This window comes from Galeopterus variegatus, unplaced genomic scaffold, assembly GCF_000696425.1.
Source record: "Galeopterus variegatus unplaced genomic scaffold, G_variegatus-3.0.2 Scaffold224, whole genome shotgun sequence".
NCBI classification, from domain to species: domain Eukaryota; kingdom Metazoa; phylum Chordata; class Mammalia; order Dermoptera; family Cynocephalidae; genus Galeopterus; species Galeopterus variegatus.
Window position 1 is genome coordinate 403844 of NW_007726335.1, and position 22317 is coordinate 426160.

Consider the following 22317-nt stretch of genomic DNA (forward strand, 5'->3'; position numbering starts at 1 on the left):
AAAGAAACCATAGCCATAACCCCAGTGCCACTGCCCTCACCCACCTCTGTGGGTAAAGGAAGTCCTGCGTGGTAGAGACATGTGATGGAGACAGAAGGACTCATGCAGTGTGTGAGCTTGCAACAGCCCCTCTGCAGAACAGAGAGGCCAGTTCAGAAAATCTGAACCCCTCTCCATATCTGCCCAAGCCCAGAAAAGCCACAATGCGGAAGGACATTACACTAAATGAAGCGAGCATCCTACAACCCCCAATAGGTCGGTTTAAGTTCCTCAAATTACCCCCTAGAGATAACATGCTACTTTGAATAGCACTTTTATCTCTACCCCAAATAAGTGTCAGTTCTCCAGTATGAAAGCTAAACAATCATCATAAACATTGCAAGATACAAATGAACTTTTTTTTTTAGCCCTATGATTTGGTTTTACAGTGACACTAATAGTACAAGCCATTCGGGATCAAAGTCTCCCCATGTACTGGACATAGAGCAGCGTTAAGTAGTTCATCTTGCAAAATGTGCAACAATGGCTGTATGTTAGAGATGTCTGTTAAACATATACACACAACGGATCCATCTGCTTGTTGGATTGGGTTTGTTTTTTGTTGTTGGTGGTGGTGGTCAATAGGTTGGTTATGTTTCCCTACCCAGAAGGTGTATGAAAGACTTCTAAGACCTCATAAAGAACTGCAGCTAGTATGGAACTCTTACCATTTTCTCCAAATACAGGGAACAGTGCAGGGCTGGGGTCCTGTCCAAAGGCTGACTCAATGCAGGGGACAGGATTAGTAGTGTCCTGTGGTGTATGGATCTCATGCATGACTTCTGATCACGGCATGCCATCATGCAAATCATTTCTATGCATTGAACAAGCACAATGTTTGGAATCGGCCTGAGCAAGTCCTCCTCAGCCTGAAGAAACCAGATTGTTCTCCCTCACCCATCTCCAAACCACGTGAAGCCCGTGTGGAGAAGATGTGATTTATGTCAAAGAAACTGACAATTAAATGACATGGGCTAAATATGAGCGTGTGATTTTTCTTTTTGCTGCTTAGCTTAACTAATATAAGAATGCAAATATAGTTTGCATGAACAAACAAACTTTTAAAGTGATGATTTCTGCTTCTGAGAATCAACAAAATGAAAAAATAAAATCCATTTGGCTGCAACGGAAATATGCTAGTCCCGGCAGCCTCTCCTTTGTTTTTATATCCTGTTAGTTTTGTCCTAAGTTGCACTGATTGATGTGGAACATGCAGTAACCACCTGCCCAAGCATTAGAAAATCTGTGAGTCCAGGGAGCAGGGTCCTTGGCCCTTGGCAGGTCACTGCTCAAGATGCAACCGTGTTACATGGTAAGCAGACTACTTTTGGTATAGATCTTCAGGTTAAAGTGTCTCCACAGCTGTTCTGCATTGATAATATTCAGGAAGTTTGTAAACAATCTTTCACTTGCAAGTTTTAAATCTGTATAACATTTAATTTTTGATCTCTAACACTTGGATTCTCTGACCTCTTTTTGTCTTTTGGCCCTTTCCCTTCTTCCTTCTTCTGCCCGCTGCTGTTTCTCCTTTTCAGGTTTAGTTACACTGTCATAGGATGGCAGGGAGGCTGTAGATGGGGTGCTTTCTTTTTTCTCCCGGTGTGTGCCTCCATTCTCCAGCTTATTGGAAGTTGTCTTTTTGCAGATGAAGCCCCGCCTTGCCAAATGTCCCCGGTAGGCACGCTGCAATACCACTGCAGATACCTCCTCCTGTTTGCGCCGTAGTGTTGTTGTGATTGGCTCGTAAGACACTTTGGAAGGATTGGATGCCACGAACCGCTCCTCCATCTGCTGCCGCAGGATGTCCAACTCCCCACTATCTCCCAGGACCCGCTTGGTGAAGGCAAAAAGAATGTCCAAGCAGTGGATGCGATCCCCACTCACCATTGGCAGATCCATGGCGATAAGCTCAATGGTATTGGGCTTGGGCACTCGGAGAGGATGCTCTAAGGCATCTGCAAAGTCTGCCAGCTTACAGTACTCGATGAATTGGGTGGCATCGGGGTCAAACTTCTCCCAGATCTCATAGAAGGTCTCAAAGTCGTCCTCACTCAGAGGGTCTGCACTTTCCTCTGTGGCTACACTGAAGTTCTCCAAGATGATGGCAATGTACATGTTCACAACAATTAGGAAGGAGATGATGATGTAGCTTACAAAGAAGAAGATGCCTACTGAGGGGTTCCCACAGTCTCCCTTAAAGCCACTCCCTGGGTGTTCCTTATCTAGACTGCAGTCAGGGGGGCGGTTTAGGATGGGCAGCAGCAGGCCATCCCAACCAGCCGAGGTTGTGATCTGAAATAGGCAGATCATGCTGTTGCCAAATGTCTCAAAGTTGAACATGTCATCAATGCCAGCCTCGTGCTTCACATATGCAAAATTGGACATCCCAAAGATGGAGAAGATGAACATGACCAGGAAGAGCAGAAGGCCAATGTTGAAGAGGGCAGGCAAGGACATCATTAAGGCAAAGAGCAGGGTACGAATCCCTTTGGCGCCTTTGATCAGACGCAAGATGCGCCCAATTCGGGCCAATCGGATGACTCGGAATAGGGTTGGGGAAACAAAGTACTTCTCAATTATATCAGCCAGGAACATTCCTAAGGAGGAATAGAAGTTATGTTACTGAAATTGGAGATGTTCTTTCTCTTCTTTTATCTAGCACTGTGGAATAGTTAAGTTCAAAGGGCTTTGTAGAATGAGTACCTTACTATTCAAGCTGAACTTTCATAATAAAAGAAAATTATTTTTCAAACATACAGAAAAGTGGAGAAAACAATACAATAGACACCTATGTGCCTAACACACAGGTTTAATAGAGGCTAGCATTTTACCAAATCTGCTTCTTCTCTCCTCATCCCCAGAAGCATCCACAATCCTGAAGGTATGTATCATTCTAGTGTGTGTCTTTATAGTTTTACTAGATATGAATCCATAAGTAATATACAGCATTCTACTATGATTAGGAAATTATACTGTATGTTTTTAGATATATCTGTTTAGATCTCTAACTTGTTTTTGAGATTTAACATTATATTTGTGAGATTGATCCCTTGTGTTAAAAGATAATTTTAGATTATTCATTTTAACAATTGAATGGTATTGCCTTTTATGAATAGGTCCTCATTTATGTCTTCCTAGTCAAGGAGAATTAGTTTTTTTCAGATTTGTGCATGAATGACTTTCCAAGGTATTATTGTTTTTCTCCACAATGGTATCAAATTTCCATATCCACGAGTGAGAAGCCCTGGCTCCACCCCGTGACCTCGCCACCCTTGATTTTCATGTCTTACTTATTCTGCTAACGCCACCAATTTTCAAAGTATCTTCCGCTTAGCTCTGAAAAAACATTCCAAGGTATTATTGTTTTTCTCCACAATGGTATCAAATTTCCATATCCACGAGTGAGAAGTCCTGGCTCCACCCCGTGACCTCGCCACCCTTGATTTTCATGTCTTACTTATTCTGCTAACGCCACCAATTTTCAAAGTATCTTCCCCTTAGCTCTGAAAAAACATGAATCCTATAAATACTTGTAAGCAGCACAATTATGATATTTATGTAGTTGTTAAAAGTTCAGATGTTTTCAATGCAAACCTTTATTATAATTCCCAAACAGCTTTTGCAACTGTTTTGTAATTTCTTCTTTTTTAATTCTGTGGGCATCAAAACATGGAAATGGCCTGGGCCTCTGTCTACCAGAGAGAGGCCATCTCAAATGTATATATATAAACATACATATACACATAAAAAATTGAATTCTTGATGTCTGATGAATGCATGCATTCTTAATTAATTTTAATTTTTGTGCTTCATATTTTATGTGGTCTGGAAAATATATTTGCTTTTATTTATTTTTTATTTTTATTTTTATTTTTTTTTCCTTTTTTGTCTTTTTTACTGACCGGTAACGGGATCGCAACCCTCGGTGTCGCACCCGTACCAGGGACCGGCAACGCGATTGCAACCCTCGGTGTTGCGCCCACACTGCGCTCAGCCAGTGAGCAGGAACCGGTCTCCACATGGGATCCGAACCCGCGGCGGGAGCGCCGCCACGCTCCCAAGCGGCGCACTCTCCAGTGCGCCACCAGGCCAGCCCTGAAAAAACATCTTTGGTTTCTCATCACCCTACCTCCCTCCTCTACTACTAGCCTAGAAAACTAAAGGGACCTCTCAAGAGTGGCTTTCAACTCAGAATTTTCAAAATTTTGTGCTGAAAGCTCTAAATCAGAAATTAGTATCAGCAGATAAAAAATGCCAAGTCAGGGCCAGCCCGGTGGCGCACTGGATAGTGCGCCGCTTGGGAAGCGTGGCGGCGCTCCCGCCCAAGGGTTCGGATCCCACATACAGACCGGTTCCCGCTCACTGGCTGAGCGAGGCGTGGGAGCAACACCGAGGGTTGCGATCCCGTTGCCGGTCCCCGGTCCGGTACGGGGGCAACACTGAGGGTTGCGATCCGTTGCCAGACACGGAAAAAGACAAAAGACAAAAAAAAAAAAAAAAAAAAAAAAAAAAAAAAAAAAAGCCAAGTCATTAGTAGGATATAAAAGTAGAGGGTGACAATGTACAAATCAGGGGGCCTTTTTCTATTTATATTCATCGAGGGGTCCACCCCAACCAAACCACTGGTCTTTAAAACTACAGAGCAACAAGGGAGCCCAATGAGAGGCTCGCTCTAGAAGGAAGAGGAATAAAGAGGCTGGGAAATGATAACCGAAGGGAAGGCGCTGACATGTTCCCTTCATTCAGTGCCTTCTCTTGCTGTCTGGGCCTCGATGAGACAACATGAGCTTCACCTGACAGGAGGGGTTTAATTTATCTAAGGAAGTATCTCTCGACCCTAAGAATTCATAAATATTGGGGCAATAAACTGCAGGCGGCTATAGAATCCCTTTATTTGAAGGCTTTAAGCTAGGAAAGAATCTTGACCTTCAGGAAGGGACAAGATGCTCCAAGTTCGGAGAGTGGGCCAGATAACCTCTTGGGGCTAGAATTCCATGGGTTGTTTGAGGTTTCAAGAAAATCTCTTCTTCAGACAGACCTAAGATGATTTCTCAACTCTCTTCTTTTTACTTCTCAATTAAGTCATAACTGGTGACCATAAGAAGTCAGGTAATGTAATTGGTATTATATGTAACACTTGCATCCCATGTATGGTGGGCAAGGAAGGCTTCAGAGAGAGGATGTCCGCGTAAGGTTTTAAAGGATGACCGTGTGCTTGTCCCCATAGGAGAAGGGAGAGAAGTGGGGCAGACAGCAATCCAGGCAGTGGGAATACCATTTAAGGGGTACTCTAGGTGGCTCCAGAGCTAGTTTTACCCCAACTTCTCTTAATTTAAAAAGATAATTTCTATACTTTTGCTTCTAAACAAATTATTGATAAAAATCCCAGTTATCAAAAGTATCACTATTATTCCTCTTTATTTTAGAGTACCATTTGAGAATAGGGGGCATGATTTCGTCTGTGGATTTTCTATCCCACTCAATGATGGGTGGGCAGAAAAAGTTCAAGAACAATGGACAAGGCAGCATTGTCCAAAGTGTGTTTTGTGGAAAGTTGGGCACAAGGACTTGAGGCCAGGGGGCTGGGCTTGAACCCCCACTTGCTCATTGACCAGCCATTTGTTTTGGTAATCTCTGTGTGCTTCAGTTCCTCATGACACTGAGCAGGTTTTTTTATGAGGATCATATAAATTAACATATGTAAAGCACTTAGAACAGTGACCAGCACATGGTATCATTATCATTGCTAATAATGATATCATTATTATTACTTGAACAAAGGATGTTGTGGTCTACTAGGTGGCATGGTGTGTTAAACAGAATTCTTTACTGCAGAACTCCAAGAGACTTCAGTAGGCTGATGTGCACTGTGAAACCGCCACAGGGAAATTCAGTGTACAGTGTTACCTGAGGTAATTTTATCATTAAAAAATTTTATCATCTTTTCTTGGGGATAAATGTAGGGCATTAGTGTTCCACTTTTGGACATGCTGCTCTGGAGGACAGAACTAGAGGGTGGCACAGGTTGAGGTGAGACCTGATACGCATAGTCACTCCCTCACTAAACACAGTCTGGCCACTGGAGCTCTGGAGCTGCTTCCCATGGGTCTCGAACACTCTCTGCTAGTAAAGTCAGTCAAGCCTACATGGAACCAAGACAGAGTTTCACCATTTGAGATGCCCTGCAGGAAGACAAGGAAAAGTTTTGGGAGGGCAGTCAATAGGGTAGCATTTTTTTCCCCCTGCCTGCCAGGATATCATCCCTTCCAATTTTTTTAGGTTGAAGCAAAATGTACAGTCACTATTAAGTCCAGGGGCTTTGGAAACAACTTGAGTTCTGCCCTTGTCACCTCCTTATTGAGTGACCTTGGACGTCTATACAGTGAAGCCTGCTTCCTGGGCTGTCAAGGATCAAATGAGATAACACAAGTGAAGAAACTCTCAAACTGTGCCTGGCCCACAGTAAAATCTCAGTGAACAAGCACTGACGTCAGCAGCACTACCATGACCCTCACGACCAGAATTTTCCTGGACCATTTCAATGATATTCAACTCAATCATCTCTTGCCATTCCTTTTTTCATTTTATACTTCAATTGTGCCCAAACTTTTTTTAATAACAGGTTTCTTTTCCCTTCCCTGTTAGACTTTAAACTCCTTGAAAGCAAGCACCAAATCTAATCTTTTTTACCCCCTGGGCCACAGAGTTTACAATTCAAGACTACTACAAACACTCAGTAGAAACTCACTAACCACATAACCTTCTAGGCAGGCCTAAGAGATGACTTAAGGGACACATGGGCTTAAGCTATGAGGATAACCTGCCTGTACTTCAGACCTGTGTAATTTGTTGCTCTCCAGGAATCTCATCCTCAGGGCTAGGGAGGTCCCTTTTTCCCTCCCCCACCACCTCTGCCCCACTCACCCACAATGGAGAGGATGACTACCACAAAGTCGAAGATGTTCCAGCCAATGGTGAAGTAGTAGTGCCTCAAGGCAAACATTTTGAGTACACACTCACAGGTGAAGAAGATGACAAAGACCAGATTAATCCAGTAGAGAATGTTCTCCATCTGCTTGCTCTGAGTATCTGTCTCCACCATCATTGTCACCATGTTAAGGCAGATGAGCATCATGATAACAATGTCAAAGGCTTGTTGAGTGACAAAATCAAAGATGATACCTTGGATTTTGTTCTGAGGAGAGAGGAGAGGAAAGATGCAACAGGATTCATGAAAGCCTTTCTAAGCAGACCTGTGAAGTTGCCACCCTGTTAATGGAAGTGCTCTCTGCTTTCTCTTCTGTAGTACTGCCCAGCCCTCTCCTGCTATTCCATCAGGAATGTGGATGGAGATCAACATAGCAGCACCTTACCAAGAGTTTTCTAAAATTCCACTCTTCTCTCTTGCATCTACCATGTCATTCATACACTTCTGCATGCCTTCCTCCCTCCCCAGCTATCCCTTCTTAGTCTCACCTGCCAGCGATTTCTTCTCTTCGTCTCTTCTTTACCTACACTTCTGCCCTAGGAGAGCTCAGTTGTCCCTACTGTTACATGACATCTACGTATTTATGCTTCTCAGGTTTTCTCTTCTTCAGCCCATGGCTTTGCCCTGAACTCCTGAGTTGCTTACTTGACATCTCTCCTTGATGACTCATGAGCATCTCAGACTTACCATGTCCAAACATCTCAAACTTAGCCAGTCCAAAGAAGAACCAAGTTCTTACCTCTGCCTCTTACCCACCTTATTCCTTTCTCATTGCCAGTGATCTGAGTCATCCTTGTCTTTCTTCTCCCTCATCCCCCATCTGAACCACTAAAGGTCCTGTTGATTCTTCCTCTAAAAATGTAACTTGAATTCACCCACTTCATCCCATTTCTATTGGCCTTCCTCTAGCCTAAGCCACCAACCACCATCTTTCATCTGGACTTTTACAAGTCTCTTTTACAAGTCTCTGCCCTCAGCCAATGCAGTCTGCACACAGTGGCAAGTGTGGTTATTTAAAAACAAATGGATCACGTCATTCTACTTAAAACCTTTCAATAGCTTCTCATTGGTACTGCAACAAAACCCTATTGCTAACCTGGCTTAAAGATGCCTTTCATAGTCTGGCCGTGCTCATCTCATGTGCTCCTCTGGCTCACTGCCACCTGGCCACACCAATGTTTCCTGCTCCTAGGGCCTCATTTGCTTTCCCAGCTCTTTGGCTCCTTCCCATGCACCAAGCAGACCCTCCGTGGTAAGGCTTTCTCTGACTACTATACTGAAGTAGACCCACCCCTGCAACCCCCCATTTTTCTGTCATGGCCCTCCATTTATTTTTTTCCACAACATTCCACATTTTATTATAGCTGTTTGCTTATTTGTTATCTAAGTCCCTCAGTATATTGTAAGCTCCATGATAACCGCCTAAATTTTGTTCATCACTTTATGCCTTGCATAGTGGGAGACCTATAAATATTTGCTGAATGACTGTTAATCTCTCTTTATTAATGTTTCTTACCACATTAACTTAACTTGGTGGTTTTCAAACAGTTCTGCAAAGCCCTAAGGTTTCTCTTCCCTCATAAGCTGGTGAGATGGGTATGCCAGGAGTACGCTATGTGGGTAAGTGGGGAAAACACTCTGAAAATCCAACTCTTTATTTAAAAAAATTTTTTCCAACTCTTGATTCAAAGTAGCTCCACTTTTATTTTTAAAAATTAGTCTGCCAGGTAAGCTTTTACTTTTTGGGGTTTTTTGTTTTGTTTTTTTTGTTTGTTTTTTAAAGTTTGTTTAATGCAAGTTATAGGAGAAGAAACTTTGAGCCTGGCTTTTGGAGGTTATGTGTCCCACCCAGCTAGGGATATGGAATCAGGAGCAAGGCATCACATCTGAAACAAGAGAACAGCAACTGACAGAGGGTATAACAGAATCTCAGCCCCTAAATCTGTTTTACAAAAGGCTCAGTTCAAAACAGGAAATCAAGGCATCAGACTCTCCTAGTTTTACCCTCTCCTGTTCTGTTTAGCTTCTAGGCACTTCCTGCAAAGAGATGAGATTGAGTAGAGAAGCTGAGAAAATAATGAACAAATCCTATCTTGAACTGGTAGAAAAGAGAGCAGCTTTCATTTTCATTTTCCATTGTTAATTTTTGGTTGTCTCTTAAAACGTCTCTCTACCAGGGCCAGAGCCCATGTGGTTAACATGCCAATTCTCTGCTGCTTCCCAAAGCAGGCTGAGAGGATAGGTCAAGCACTAATGTAAAATCATCCCATACCTTAATCCCTGTGCTTCTGCTGTTTTATTCAGGTCTTTTCAATGGGGCAGCTAGGAGAGGACTAGTGGGCACCTGGGAGCCAATCACTTACCTTTTCCCTTCCTTTGCAGTAACCCTAGCAATGCTTTTTCCATACAGGTTCTCAGTATGCCCTCAGCCTGCACAATGCACTCACCACAGGGCGGGGAATGGGTTTCTGTGGTTTCTTTGAGCCCAGCTTTTTCATGGCATTGTAGTATTTCTTCTGTTCCTCGGTCATGAAGATGTCCTGACCTCCAAAGTAAAGGAGGGAAAAAGAGAGAGGACATTTACGACTGGCTCTCACATGCTGTGGGTTTGAACCTAAGGTTCAATGCTGAGAGCTGAGGGAGACATATAACCTTTCCTTTCCAGAGGTCAGTCTGGCTAATAGCTAGCTGTCCCAGAGTGAGGTAGACCTGAAGCATTTTGAGGTAATTAGGTAAGGATCTAACTCAAAGATATACCTCCCTTTGTTTTCAGCTCAGGATTTCAGAGATCTGCCAGCTGTCAGGCAGAAAGCAAATAGACCAGCCAATTACAGACCACAAGGGAAAGGTAAACTTGAGAGCAAAGACTCTGAAGACAGTCATACCTCACAGTCTCATAACATTTTTTGGCCTGCTTTCCTGATAAAATTCTAGAAAAAAAATCTTTAAATAAAAGGATTTTCAAGTCCTGACTAATGACGGCCCGTTTACTTTAAACAATATTGAAAATTTAGAAATTCTGGTGCAAGAAAGCAATTTGGAGGGTTTCTTGGAGTTTGCTGGGACAGACTTGACTTGTAAAATGAATGACAAGAGTAATCTTTTCAATTTGCTTTGGAAAAACTGTTAACCATCTAGGATAAATAAGGAAGTGAACTTTCCAAGGATGGTTTCTCAAATCCCAATTTGCTAGTGGTGCCCAGGGATTAACATGGATAATTACAAGTCTAGACAATTTCTACTTCTCACTATAGCTACTCATCTGCTTCCTTCCTTTTCACCTGTTACTAGAGGGACTCTCTGACCCTACTTCCTCTGGTGGGAGGCCAAAACCAGTAACAGGCCTCAAGAATAAATGATTGCCAGTAAATATGGCAAACCACACACTGCAAAATGCAGCCCTGGCCAGAAAGAGTTGGTTGGGGCTAATGTAAGTGAGGCCAGTGCCACAATGAGGTGACTATGAATTTTCAAGAAAGAAAGAGAGGCATTTTCTCTCTAGAGACAGGGACAGAAGAGCCTCTCATCTGGGTTGACCTCCAACCACTGGCGAAGAGGGAGGGAGACCTATCTTTTTCTTTTGTTGATTGAAGTTATCAATGATGACACCAATGAACAGGTTCAGGGTGAAGAAGGAGCCGAAGATGATGAAGATGACAAAGTAGATGTACATGTAGATGTTGTCCTCATACTTAGGCTGCTCATCAGGCTGTCAAAGGACAGGAAAAAAGGAAGTGTCAGCTCCTACCCTGGGGATCAGGTGGGTTATTCCGACATGCCAAGGCCACCATCCACAACCCTGCCACTTGAGCTGCTGAACAAGCTGGGGTGGGGATGCCTTAGAATCTGCCTGCCTGCCTCCTTCTCCACACTGGCATGTCCCTGAGAAGGCACTATTCCTGCTACGACTTAGGTGCAGAATGTGCAAATCATGAGGCAAGGGGAAGGGAAGGGCTGTCTGCTAAGAGCCACACTTTGGTTTCAAAGCAGGATTGAAGAATAGACAGCTCCTTTGGGGCCAAGTAAAAATCAACAGTCTATAATCACCTGGAGCCAATACGAGAGAGTTATGACTTACTGAGAGAAGGAACTTATCTATTATCAATAAAACAAGCAATAAATGTTCCAAATAGAAACTACAACTCCTCCATTCTTCCCCACGTTTCTCTTTCTTCATGGGGTCTACCATGCTGCTTGCCTCCTAACCATCTAAGTAGGTTGTGTTTTCACCACATACATCCTTACCTTTCGGGAATCTACAGCTGCATACATGATGTCCATCCAGCCTTTGAAGGTTGCCTGGCAAACAGAGTCAGTCATTAGACTGTGCCTGGTAGGGAGCAAGAAGGAGTCTAGGCAGGGTCACACAGGCCAGGCTTAACAGGTCAGAGAAAACAGGCCAGAGGGTTTGGGTGCATCTTCACTTGGACATAGAATTTTCTGTTTGTTAATACAGGTCTCAAGGAGCTTTGCATTAGTCTCTGAAAATAACATCAAACTTTGGCAGAGAAGCATGTTGACAATGGTAACTGGATCAATACTTTACAAAATGTCTTCTAAATGGGCCTGAGAAGGCTTCCTTTTTTTTTTTTTTCCTTTTTGTCTTTTTTCGTGACCGGCTATGGATCGCAACCCTCAGTGTCGCGCCTGTACCGGACCGGGACCGGCAACGGGATCGCAACCCTCGGTGTCGCGCCCGCACCTCGCTCAGCCAGTGAGCGGCCGGTCTGTATGTGGGATCCGAACCCTCGGCGGGAGCGCCGCCACACTCCCAAGTGGCGCACTGCTACAGTGCGCCACCGGGCCGGCCCCTGAGAAGGCTTCCTAAAGCTAGGGCAACTCCTATTTATGAGTGAATAGCAGGACTCTACTGAAGGTGCTGAACAATGGGGGTCTGAAAAATCACAGTTGCATTTTACAAAAAACAAGGTCAGAACTTATTCCTTACTAATATGCACATGTGTAGTCTATGGTAGTGGCAATACTGGCTTCATCCTCGACTGTCCCTTCCCAATTCTATTCCTTCAGGGCTGGCCAATTAGCTCAGATGGCAGAGCATGGTGCTGACAACACCAAGGTCAAGGTTTCGGATCCCCTTACCAGCCAGCTGCCAAAAACAAAGCAAAACTAACAAACTGTATTCTTTCAGTCTACTGTGTCTAGCCTGATTTTGGAAACAAATATGAGTAACCAATTTAATATTCTCCGTGATTTACTTATTCAACCAGATTCTAAGCTTTTTCTGGGCATGGAAAGTTCTTTATTCATCTAGTGGCTCTAGTACTGCAAAACAGTGCCTTGCATGTGATGGGTACTCTGGGAACACAATGTTTGACTGGCTTATTGATGTGCATTGGTTTCTGGACCTGCTCCAATTCAGATTCAATTTGCGGGTTCAATTTCTTGAACTGGAATAGAACAACAAAAGAGCTTCAGGACGAGATAAACTACTGCTCGTTCCATTAACGTTGCCTTCTATTACTAGCTAACAGTGAGTGTTTACTATGTGTAAAGTTAGGTTGAAAGCTGCACCTGCATTATCACATTTAATACTCCCAACAACTGTATGATGTAGACATGGTAATAGTAATGAAAACACATAGCAGTTACTATTACCTAAGCACTGCTATGTGCTAGGCTTTGTGCTAAGAAATTTTTTAAAAAGCCATAAATCCTTTTAACAACCATGCAAGGTATTATAATCTATATTTAACAGATGAAAAATCAAAGAGTTAGAGAGGTTGAGTAATCCGTCTAAAGTTACTTATCCAATAGTATCAGAATGTGGCTCAAGTCTACATCTGTCTGATGCCAAAGCCTATGAGCTTTCATTACATCATACTTTTTTGTCAAACATTCCAAAAAATCAGCGAGAGGAAGAGAAAATTAGACATGATGAAATGAAATTAGGCAGAAGAGACAAATTAATAATAATAATTAATAATTAAGACAAATCCCTCCCTGCTGTCAATTTGACATGTTCTCTGTGGCTGAGCTAAGTGTCACCATCATGGCCCTGCCATCTTTTCTTTAGTTAACGCTAGTGTAGCTTTGTATAGGATTATTCTGCTCCATCAAAATTGCCACTTTTTTTTTTTTTTTGGTCTATACCATTATCTTCTTGATTTTTTTCTTTTTTAACTACATACTCTGCCCTGGGGAGAGCAAGTGATCTCTCTGCCACTTTATTATGCTGCAGGATTCTTTATTTATTGCCGAGCAGAACTCTGCTTCTGAGCACAATGAGAGATTCCCTTTGAGTGAGATCTTGTAGAAGTCAGAGAATACTCAGGAAAGATATCTTCCAGAAATTGATTTGAGAAATGACACTGTTTTCTTGGGCCTATTGAGGGTAATCCTGATTCTGGAAGCAGGGTTGAGAAGGAACCAAATGGGATTTCTGCCGCCCGCCTGAATTTCACAAGACTGAAAAAATAACAATAGTTACCACTTGGAGAAGGGCCAGGTATCCTGCTCCAACGTTGTCAAAGTTGATCTTCACGTTCTTCCATCTGATCTCTGTATTGTTCCCCTCCATGAGCCTTTCACAGTCAGTTTTATTGTTGACATCTTCAATTTCAAATCGGATTTCAGAAGTCTCATTAAAACAATAGTGGTACTTTCCGGCAAACAGGTTAACTCCCATGATGCTGAAAATCAGCCAGAAGATGAGACACACCAGCAGCACATTCATGATGGAGGGGATGGCGCCCACCAAGGCATTCACCACCACCTGCATTGGAAGGGGGAGGTTGCTGAGTGTTGGGAGGAAGTAGGGCAAACACATTCTTTTGATTTCCAGGAGGGGAATGATATTGTATAGCTTGTTCTGCTATGGAAACATTATGTTCCTTTTGGAATTAGAGTAACTGGACAGATCCACAAGTAGGACTAAAAATTTCTAAGTCTAAAAACTATATTTGGGGGAATTTCAATTAATTACATATTTATTTCAACTAACACTAATTCCCCTGCCCAAGTTGACCTAAATCTTTTCTCCAAAGCACCAACCTGGGACCAAAAAAATTTATTTCTTAGTACAGTTAGTTTCCTTCCTCCTCAGCTCATAAAATTTGTCCCCATGAGAAAATCAGTAATTTCTTTCTTTCTTTTTTTTTTTTTAAAAGATGACCGGTAAGGGGATCTTAACCCTTGACTTGGTGTTGTCAGCACCACGCTCAGCCAGTGAGCAAACCGGCCATCCCTATATGGGATCCAAACCCGGGGCCTTGGTGTTATCAGCACCGCACTCTACCGAGTGAGCCACGGGCCGGCCCGAAAATCAGTAATTTCAAACTCACTAGTTGCCTTTCAACAAACATTCCCCCTCTGAAAAACAAGGTATGATTATTCAAAATCACAAAGAACTACCCTGTGGGGTTAGCAGTGAAATCAGTCAACAGAACATATGTCTCTTTATGACTATGCAAGGCCAGTTATCTTATTTCAGGCAATAGCTGAGCATGCATATTTTGCAGGCTCAAGGAAAAAAAAAAAAGCTATATTCCCTCTACCAAACAGTATAAAATAAAATCTAAACAGATGTGCTTTTTACTCAAAGTTCATTATTCTTCCTCAGCCTTTTTTCCTGATTTTATAGGATTCTAAACCTGAGTTGCCCCCTGCTTGGCTAATGCTGATATCTCTCTGCTCCGTCCAGGTCTTGACTCCAGTATTCACAATTTTATTAGAAATAGGAATAATTTAAGTGTTTCTTTGGAGAGTTTTGGATTACATCACTGCTCTTAAAACTCAAAAACTGGCATACTGTTAAAAACCACTGACTACAGTAAGCTCAGGAATAAAAAAAAAATTAAAAAAACCTTTAGGAATCAACATTTCTGGGTTGTTTTTAGCTTTGATTTTGTTTTACAAGGCTGGTTTTCATTTTTTCCCTGATTCTCACTTGCTGTTGTCTTAAGCAGGACTGCTAAAGCCCAGGAAGGTGACTCTAATACGGAAAGAACGTTTCTTCCTTCTTCTAGTACCCTAGGAGCATCAATGGAGTTAAAATAAAGACACTGGATACAAATGAAATCTGTTTTCTCGTAATGTTTTGTCTGAAGGACGTGACAAGTATTATCATGTCCCTGCATCAGTTTTTTCAGTGCAGGTAGGAGACATGACTGGCTGCCAACTAGCACAGCACGGAAAGTGTGGGAAGATTGTGCTGCACAAGGAACGGCAGGGGGCAGCTCTGGGCTCTAACTTGAGCCCCAATGGGTTTAGGTTTTCCTTCTTCTGTTTTTGCCTTAGACAGCATTGTCACTCATCAGAACCCATGGCTGAGGAGAGTCACCTGTCCTGTCCAGTATAAAAAGGGCAATGACGTTCTTATAAGGAGTCACTCTTCTTTTTAGAATATATGTTTTGTGTTTCTCCAATTCATATACGAAGGCCTTTAGATTGAGAGGCAGTTATTTCTTAATTCTTAGACCAAGAAATCTCTTCTAGATCTAATAGCTCTGTCATTAGCATAAAATGTTTATTATTCATTAATTGTTTATTACTTTGAGCAAGGAAAACCAGAATGTCTGAAATCTGGAAAATCCTCTGTTATTCTGGAGACTGATATTTCTACTTATTTATTGTTACCAAATCTGTCAGGTAATCAGATTTCAATTTTACCTCCTCAGTCTACAGTTGCTCACCCTTTGGTGGGAGCATCAAAAAGCAATGAAATGTGCAAAAGAACAGGCAAAAGGAGAATGATCCACAAATGGAAGAATCATTTCTCAAACAGTAAGTCTAGATTATGTAAAGATTAAAATGCTCAAGTTGATGTGACAGCATCTTGCCGCAGAGCTCAGGTGAGAGATCATGACCTGCTATTAGACCATTACAAATGTGCAACTGGGAAGTAGGCCCTAAAAGATCTGAAACCTAGAAATGTTGCTTTTTATCTCAATTCAAAACCTATCTCCTCCAGGAACTCTCCTGACTACAGAGAATGATCTTAAACTTCCACGCAAACCCAGTCTAACCTGTCCTACTTACAATCTACATATTACAGTTAAAAACATGGTGTAATATTTACAACAGGGAAGAAAAATTAGCTAATTGACTAAGGGATCTCTTTGAACTTTTTACTCATAGGTCTGATCAAAGAAACCAATATACAAAAATATTTACTGAGGCTTGTTCTGATATAAAAATTCTGTAAAATCCAGTAGATTTATAAGATGCAAATGTACTTTCATTTAATAATCATAACCAAAGAAAAACTTCTTACCTTAGTTTTATGAAAAAAACAGTAAAGAGTTGATGAGATTTACTAATGCTTGTTTCTTGCTGTGCACATTAGCTGGTAAGCTGCAGTATGTTAATCAAAATTGTTTAACTGTGCTCCATATAAAATTGTCATTGTGCTGTTATTCTCAGCAACCAAAGGGCAAGAAACCATGCTTCTTATTTTGAACTCTCACACTGAAGATATTATAAATGATAACTTAAGTTTCCACTGATAGTCACTTAACTAATTAGGTCTCCTCTTCAGCTCTCTGCTGACTCTAGTTACTCTACACTAACTTTAATTATGATGAAATTCACTATTGTTAAAAACTAGATACAGAAATATTACTCAAAGCTAGGTTCCAACAATCTATAAAAAGTTACTTTTTTCAAATGGAAGTTTACATTTAGCAATTGATACAAATATTACTTAACTGATGAGAAAATTCCAATAAATACTAATTCTTATAGCATTTTTGTCTTCATTAACATCTAGTACATTACTGTTGCTCATTAAATAGTTGACAGAATCTGTCAAATAGCTTTAAATATCTGGCAGAGGGAACATGGCTTTAACGGACAACTGACAATCAACAAAAATGCATGCATGTTTCACAACATTACTAATATATACCCTCAAAAATTTAATAGCACAGCAATTACTTTAAATGAAGATTACTATGGAGGAGAGAAAAGCAAAGAACTACATTAAGTATTCCTTTGCCAACAGCATGAGTGTTTCAATTTTCTGGTCTTTGGTTTGAGGAAGGAAAGAGGAGACTGAAATCAGTGTCCCAGGACAGGCTAGGGTCATATGCTCCCTCTCGAGAAAAGGTCTGAGACTATAACTGGAGCAGCACAGTGACAGTTGAGCTCATCTGCATGAAAGGTATTCAGTTCATGTAGATTTCTTATTTAAATTTTTCTAAGGGTAATCTCTCAGCATATAGAAGAACCCAAACCAAAGAATGAAAAACATATGACCTACAGAAAAATAACATTTAAATAAAACATATGTACCTAACTAATTCTGTTTTTACTGGGGAACTTACTATAAGCTTAGCCAAATTCAATCTTTTCTTCTTGTAGTTACTCTTTCACAGAAGGGCTGGGAAACGCAAGATGGGAATGGATCCCTGAGCCCCCTCCACCTGTCCAAGCAGCCATGGTCAGTACTGTTGACTGACTGCAGCCAAATGAGGGGCACTACTATACCAAAGCTTCCCTTACTGAATGTTTAGTGTTTTAAATTCTAGCTTTGGGTTAGAACTTGTTCTTGCCCATATTATCTTATTTGAAAAAACCTTGATGTAGATGTTTTTCAAATAAAACTTTCTGCTGTTCTGACCATACATTCAGGACTTGTGGGCTCCTAAAATACTTGAAAGCTGACAACTAGAAGTTTTTTGGAGAGTGGACACTGAAAGTCCAGGGAAGGTGGGGAAAGAAGGAGCAGCCAAAGGAAAATGGTACAGCTACCAAAAGAGCTCCTGTATTCAGATTATTTAAATGATTGCCTCATGAACACATCAGCATCAGCTGGTCAATGAGGACTATTTCCACCACAGACAAGACCGACAGAATGAGCATCTAGATGGAAGAAGTAAGTAACAAGTGCTAGTTGGGCATTTCTTGGGGTGTGGGGGAGACAGGAAGGACTTTCTTCAAGTATTATCAATCTCCTTTTAGGAGATGCAGGGCCACTGTTAGGGAATGTGGAGGATCATAGGCCACTGAGCTCAGGTACAATGCTGCAAGTATCGTCTTCTTTTAGCTGTATCTTGTCCTCAGTTTTTCAGTCACCAAGGTGGATTACCTACTCTATTACAAAACTAGTATGATTTATAATAAATTTTAAGTAACCCCTTCTGAAAAACACGGGAAGATGAGGGAAGTAGCATTTTAATTCTATTTCAACCACACCATGGCCATCAAAACCACTGAATCCTTTGGAATATCCCCTCTGTCCCTAAATTTAGCCTGAGCATAAAAATGACCTTATTGCACACATTCTGAAACCTCTCTTAACTGTGGTAGAAAGACTTAGAATCCCAAATTTTTTTTTTTACTTTTTAATTAAAATATATTTATACTGCTGTGGAACTGCCCTTCCTGCAGATGGTTTCAGGAAGGTTGCAGAAAGCTTACATTTAATAAACCAAACTGTGACTGTGCTACAAAAGAAACACTAGTTTGTTGCAAAAAGCATTTTTCTGAATAAACTAAAATAATAAAATTCCCATGGCCCAATGAAATTTTCATCTTCCTGTACACTGTGGGTGGCTACATGGAATAGTGGCCAGGGATCATAAATGACAAATGAATGAAGCAGCACTGTCCTGGTATCTAGCTTCTCCCATCAGTCTTGCTTCATGTGGACTACTGCAACAGTTTAATTTTTCTTCCTACATTCTGATATTTGCACATTTAAAAACATATCCTCTGGTTTGCTCTCCTGCATGTATTCAACATGTGAATGAAACGAGTTTTCTTGGTCTCGTTAAGCATAACAGACCTCTCTGATTACCACAGAACAACTGTTATCATCAAAGCCAGTTGTCCTCTTGATTTTAGGAAATTGACTTTTTTAGTGTGTGTGCACACATGTGCACATACACATAATTATTTAAACCAAAAAAGACAAGAAAAGGGCACCAACAGAGGATGCCTTATTTCTAAGTTGGCAGGGTGATAGCACCTTGTATTGTTTTGATTTGGGTGTAGTATCATCAAAGCAGGAATAGGAGGTATTGAGAAATTTCAGGAGAACTAGCTGATGTTCAGTCATCTAGCGTTGTACCTGGTTGTTGCTTTGACAGTGTTAGGCTAAGGGACCATACAGCGTGGGCAGAGGGTCAGGGGTGAGGAAGAAAGCTTTGCTATCAGACAGAGGCTGCCAGTCCTTTATGGGACTGGGCTGAGAACAACAAGGTGCAATAAGAGGAATCAGAATAGAAAGAAAGCATTTCTTCTCCCAGGGCCATGCCAAATTCTGCTCCATCCCCAATTCCAGGGCTGCCATCACATCTCCAAGCCCCTTCTCAGCCACTTTCTCAGTGACTCCAAGGCCATGGTCCCCGCCTGGCTGATGCCCCTACACAGCAGTTTCCCTGCCTGCAGCCTATGCTTTTCAGTGGGTCTGTGGGTCACAATTCCCCTTCTTTGCACCTGGTGATTCTCCCTATTAAATCAACAGCCCAGAAAGCCGCCTCAAGTGCTACAGGTAAGCCAGGCCAAATGAGAATAGCCAATGTTAACATGTTCTGCGATGGCATGTTGTTGGGTGTGGGGCCAATATTAATGTGATGAGGCAGCTTAATGCAACTCCCCTTCGCACAGGTCAGGTGTTGGGGGAGAAAGAGTGGAGGATCAAATCAGCAGCTGCATCACAGAATTCGTGTTTGAATGATCTTCCCGCCATGTGATCAGTTCTAGCATGCTTAAACAGTTTCCACTGGCATGCAGAAGGATCAGCTGCTCTTAGTATCTTACCCTCATCCCTTCAAATCGTGATAAGGCTCTTAAGGGTCTCAAAGCTCTTAGGGTCCTAAGGGACTTTATGGCACCTAGTTCCGAGTAGCCCAGGGCATTAGCTATAAGGCTGACTAAAGAGACCTACACGGAAACAAAAGAGATAAACAAAAACAAAAAAGGAAACAAAAAGAAAAAAAAGAAAGAAAGAAAGAAAGAAAACAGAGGTTCCAGAGTGTTAGAATAAAGCCCCTAGCACTGATTACACAGATTGGGCCCGCCCCCCAGGTAGAGGAAGTGGGTAACACCAGCTGCCTACTTCAACTTGACTCAAATGACCTGGAAGGAAAGGTGGTTGAGAGAGGCAGAAGAAAAAACACAAAGGGAAGAGAAAATCGCAGTAGAACATACATACAAGTTGGAAAAGGGAAGAGGCTGACGGGAGAGGGAGAGAATGAGGAAGTTCCATTGGAAGGAGAGGAGCCTGAACAGATGACAAGAACCTTACCCTCGCCCTTTACAGTCTCTGCAGGTCCCAGAAGTTCCCATTAAATTAAGCCAGACAAATTTAATGGTACCTATGGAAAAGAATACAGATAAATACAAATACTCCACACAAGCTGCCCCCTCCTCAGCTCATTCACCACTGGATTTCCGACAGGGACAAGCTCTCTTACTCCTGGTTGACAAGAAACCATTTGTTCGAGAATCTGATGAATCACTACATCAACAAAGGAAATATTCAGTAAGTACCACAGCAGACTTTGCAGTTCCCAAGAAGATTAACCAAATGAGGAAACTTCTTGACAGAATTTTAGCTCTATGAGAACTCACTTGCAATTCTCCTATCTCTCACTTTTAACTATAATAATCCTTCCTACTTTTAACTATAATNTCACTACATCAACAAAGGAAATATTCAGTAAGTACCACAGCAGACTTTGCAGTTCCCAAGAAGATTAACCAAATGAGGAAACTTCTTGACAGAATTTTAGCTCTATGAGAACTCACTTGCAATTCTCCTATCTCTCACTTTTAACTATAATAATCCTTCCTACTTTTAACTATAACCATCACCCATTCTGGCCATGAGAACTTGGGTGGGTCTGGACAATTCAATCCATGCTTTTCCTTATAATTCCCATTCTTTCCTTCCAGAACAACCCAAAATGAATTGGACAATCTTCTATAACTCTTACCATTGGAATAACAGCTGGAAGAATTCTTGGGAAAAAAAATTTGTTTTCACTTTATAGATAAGGACATTGAGACCTCACACACAAGAATTTGCCTGGTATGACAGCAGCAGCTCTGTAGCCAGGATCAAAGACCCACACTGCCTGACTTCTAGGCCAGTGCTCTTTCTCCCATGGAGACATCACATCCCAAGTAGGCAGGTTACACAACAATATTCCAACAGGATCGTTAGTGTCTGAACAATCCAGAGTTGAATATATTGCCATACTGGGGAGAAGTCTGCAGGTCTCCAGGCCTAGACTCATGATCAAACAGTTTTCTGCTCTTCCAGAGGTAAACTTACCTTGTTCTACCAGAGCTCTTAGAACAGTTTCTATGATGACCCCTTAACACTGGATACTAACTACACCTAGGGCTGCCTGGACTTGACTCAAGAGGTATAGAGCTCCTCACAGAACACCAGACCTCAAAATACCTTTAGTTGACCAAATCCTAGAATGTTTGAGCTTTGGGTTTCTTAGAACAGTCTTTCTCTTATATTGTACCACAAATTCCGGGATAGATTAAGATATTCCCATCAATAGCTCTTAAATTCCCTCTACTGGAAAGTGGTGGTTGCAGATCTGCTTAACTTAAATTTGTTGGAGTGAGCAGGGCTGAAGCCATGTCGGGACCTAAAACCACATGGGCGCAAAAAGATTTTAAAAAGAGTCTTATTCCCAGTATGCTTTCTGTGAGTTCCCTCCTTTCCCATGGGTATTTGATATTTTGAACCTTGGTTATGGGACAAGATGACATTATTTACATGAATGTAATGTTGTTTTCCAGCCAGCCTGAAGCTGCAGACTTGCACGTACTACCCAGACACTGAGATAAGAAAAGGGGCAGAAACCAGACAGAGTCTTGGCGAGACTACACCTGAGATGTTGCACGAAGCCCTCACTGCCCACATGCCCCTTTCTCCTGCTTTTCATTTCCCATGTTCCATCCCCTCAGCCCCCTCTTTAAAAACCCCTCAGTAAACCTGAGTCTTTGGGATGGCTTTAGCCTGGCCATTATCCTTCAGCTTCACCAGGGAGATGGGTTACCCTAACATCTCTCCTCAGGTCACTGGTATTCCTGAAAAAATAATTTTCACCAACATTTGACTTCTGAGTAGTTTGCTTTTGTCTGGGGGCAGGCAGCTGGACCTATGAGTTTGCTATTAATTTTGGTCAGCCGAGCCAGGAGCTGAGTGAGCCTTGTAACAAACCAATGATATTTTAAAGCAAATTTAGAGAAGGAAAAAAGAAACAATCTACAACCTTGTTTCATTTGCTGCTCCTTATCTCTATCCTAGGGCTTTAATTAGTTGATTATGTATCTCTGAACTGGGGAAGAAATGACTAAAA

General features: G+C 41.8%; 1 protein-coding gene across 3 annotated transcripts in view; it reads right to left on the minus strand.

The window, feature by feature from the left end:
• Positions 1–773: 773 nt before the first annotated feature.
• Positions 774–22317, minus strand: part of SCN8A (sodium channel, voltage gated, type VIII, alpha subunit) — a 177177-nt gene continuing 155633 nt past the window's right edge. For 2 of the 3 annotated variants that reach the window (XM_008566139.1, XM_008566138.1), the window contains 7 exons: positions 19751–19873; positions 13476–13760; positions 11273–11326; positions 10599–10736; positions 9475–9579; positions 6964–7234; positions 774–2636 (listed from right to left, as the gene is read on the minus strand). In XM_008566139.1, the coding sequence (XP_008564361.1) occupies positions 1489–2636; positions 6964–7234; positions 9475–9579; positions 10599–10736; positions 11273–11326; positions 13476–13760; positions 19751–19873 (2124 nt within the window). In that variant the 3' untranslated portion in view covers positions 774–1488. The remainder of the gene's footprint in view (positions 2637–6963; positions 7235–9474; positions 9580–10598; positions 10737–11272; positions 11327–13475; positions 13761–19750; positions 19874–22317) is intronic. The other variant, XM_008566137.1, reaches the window with a different exon arrangement.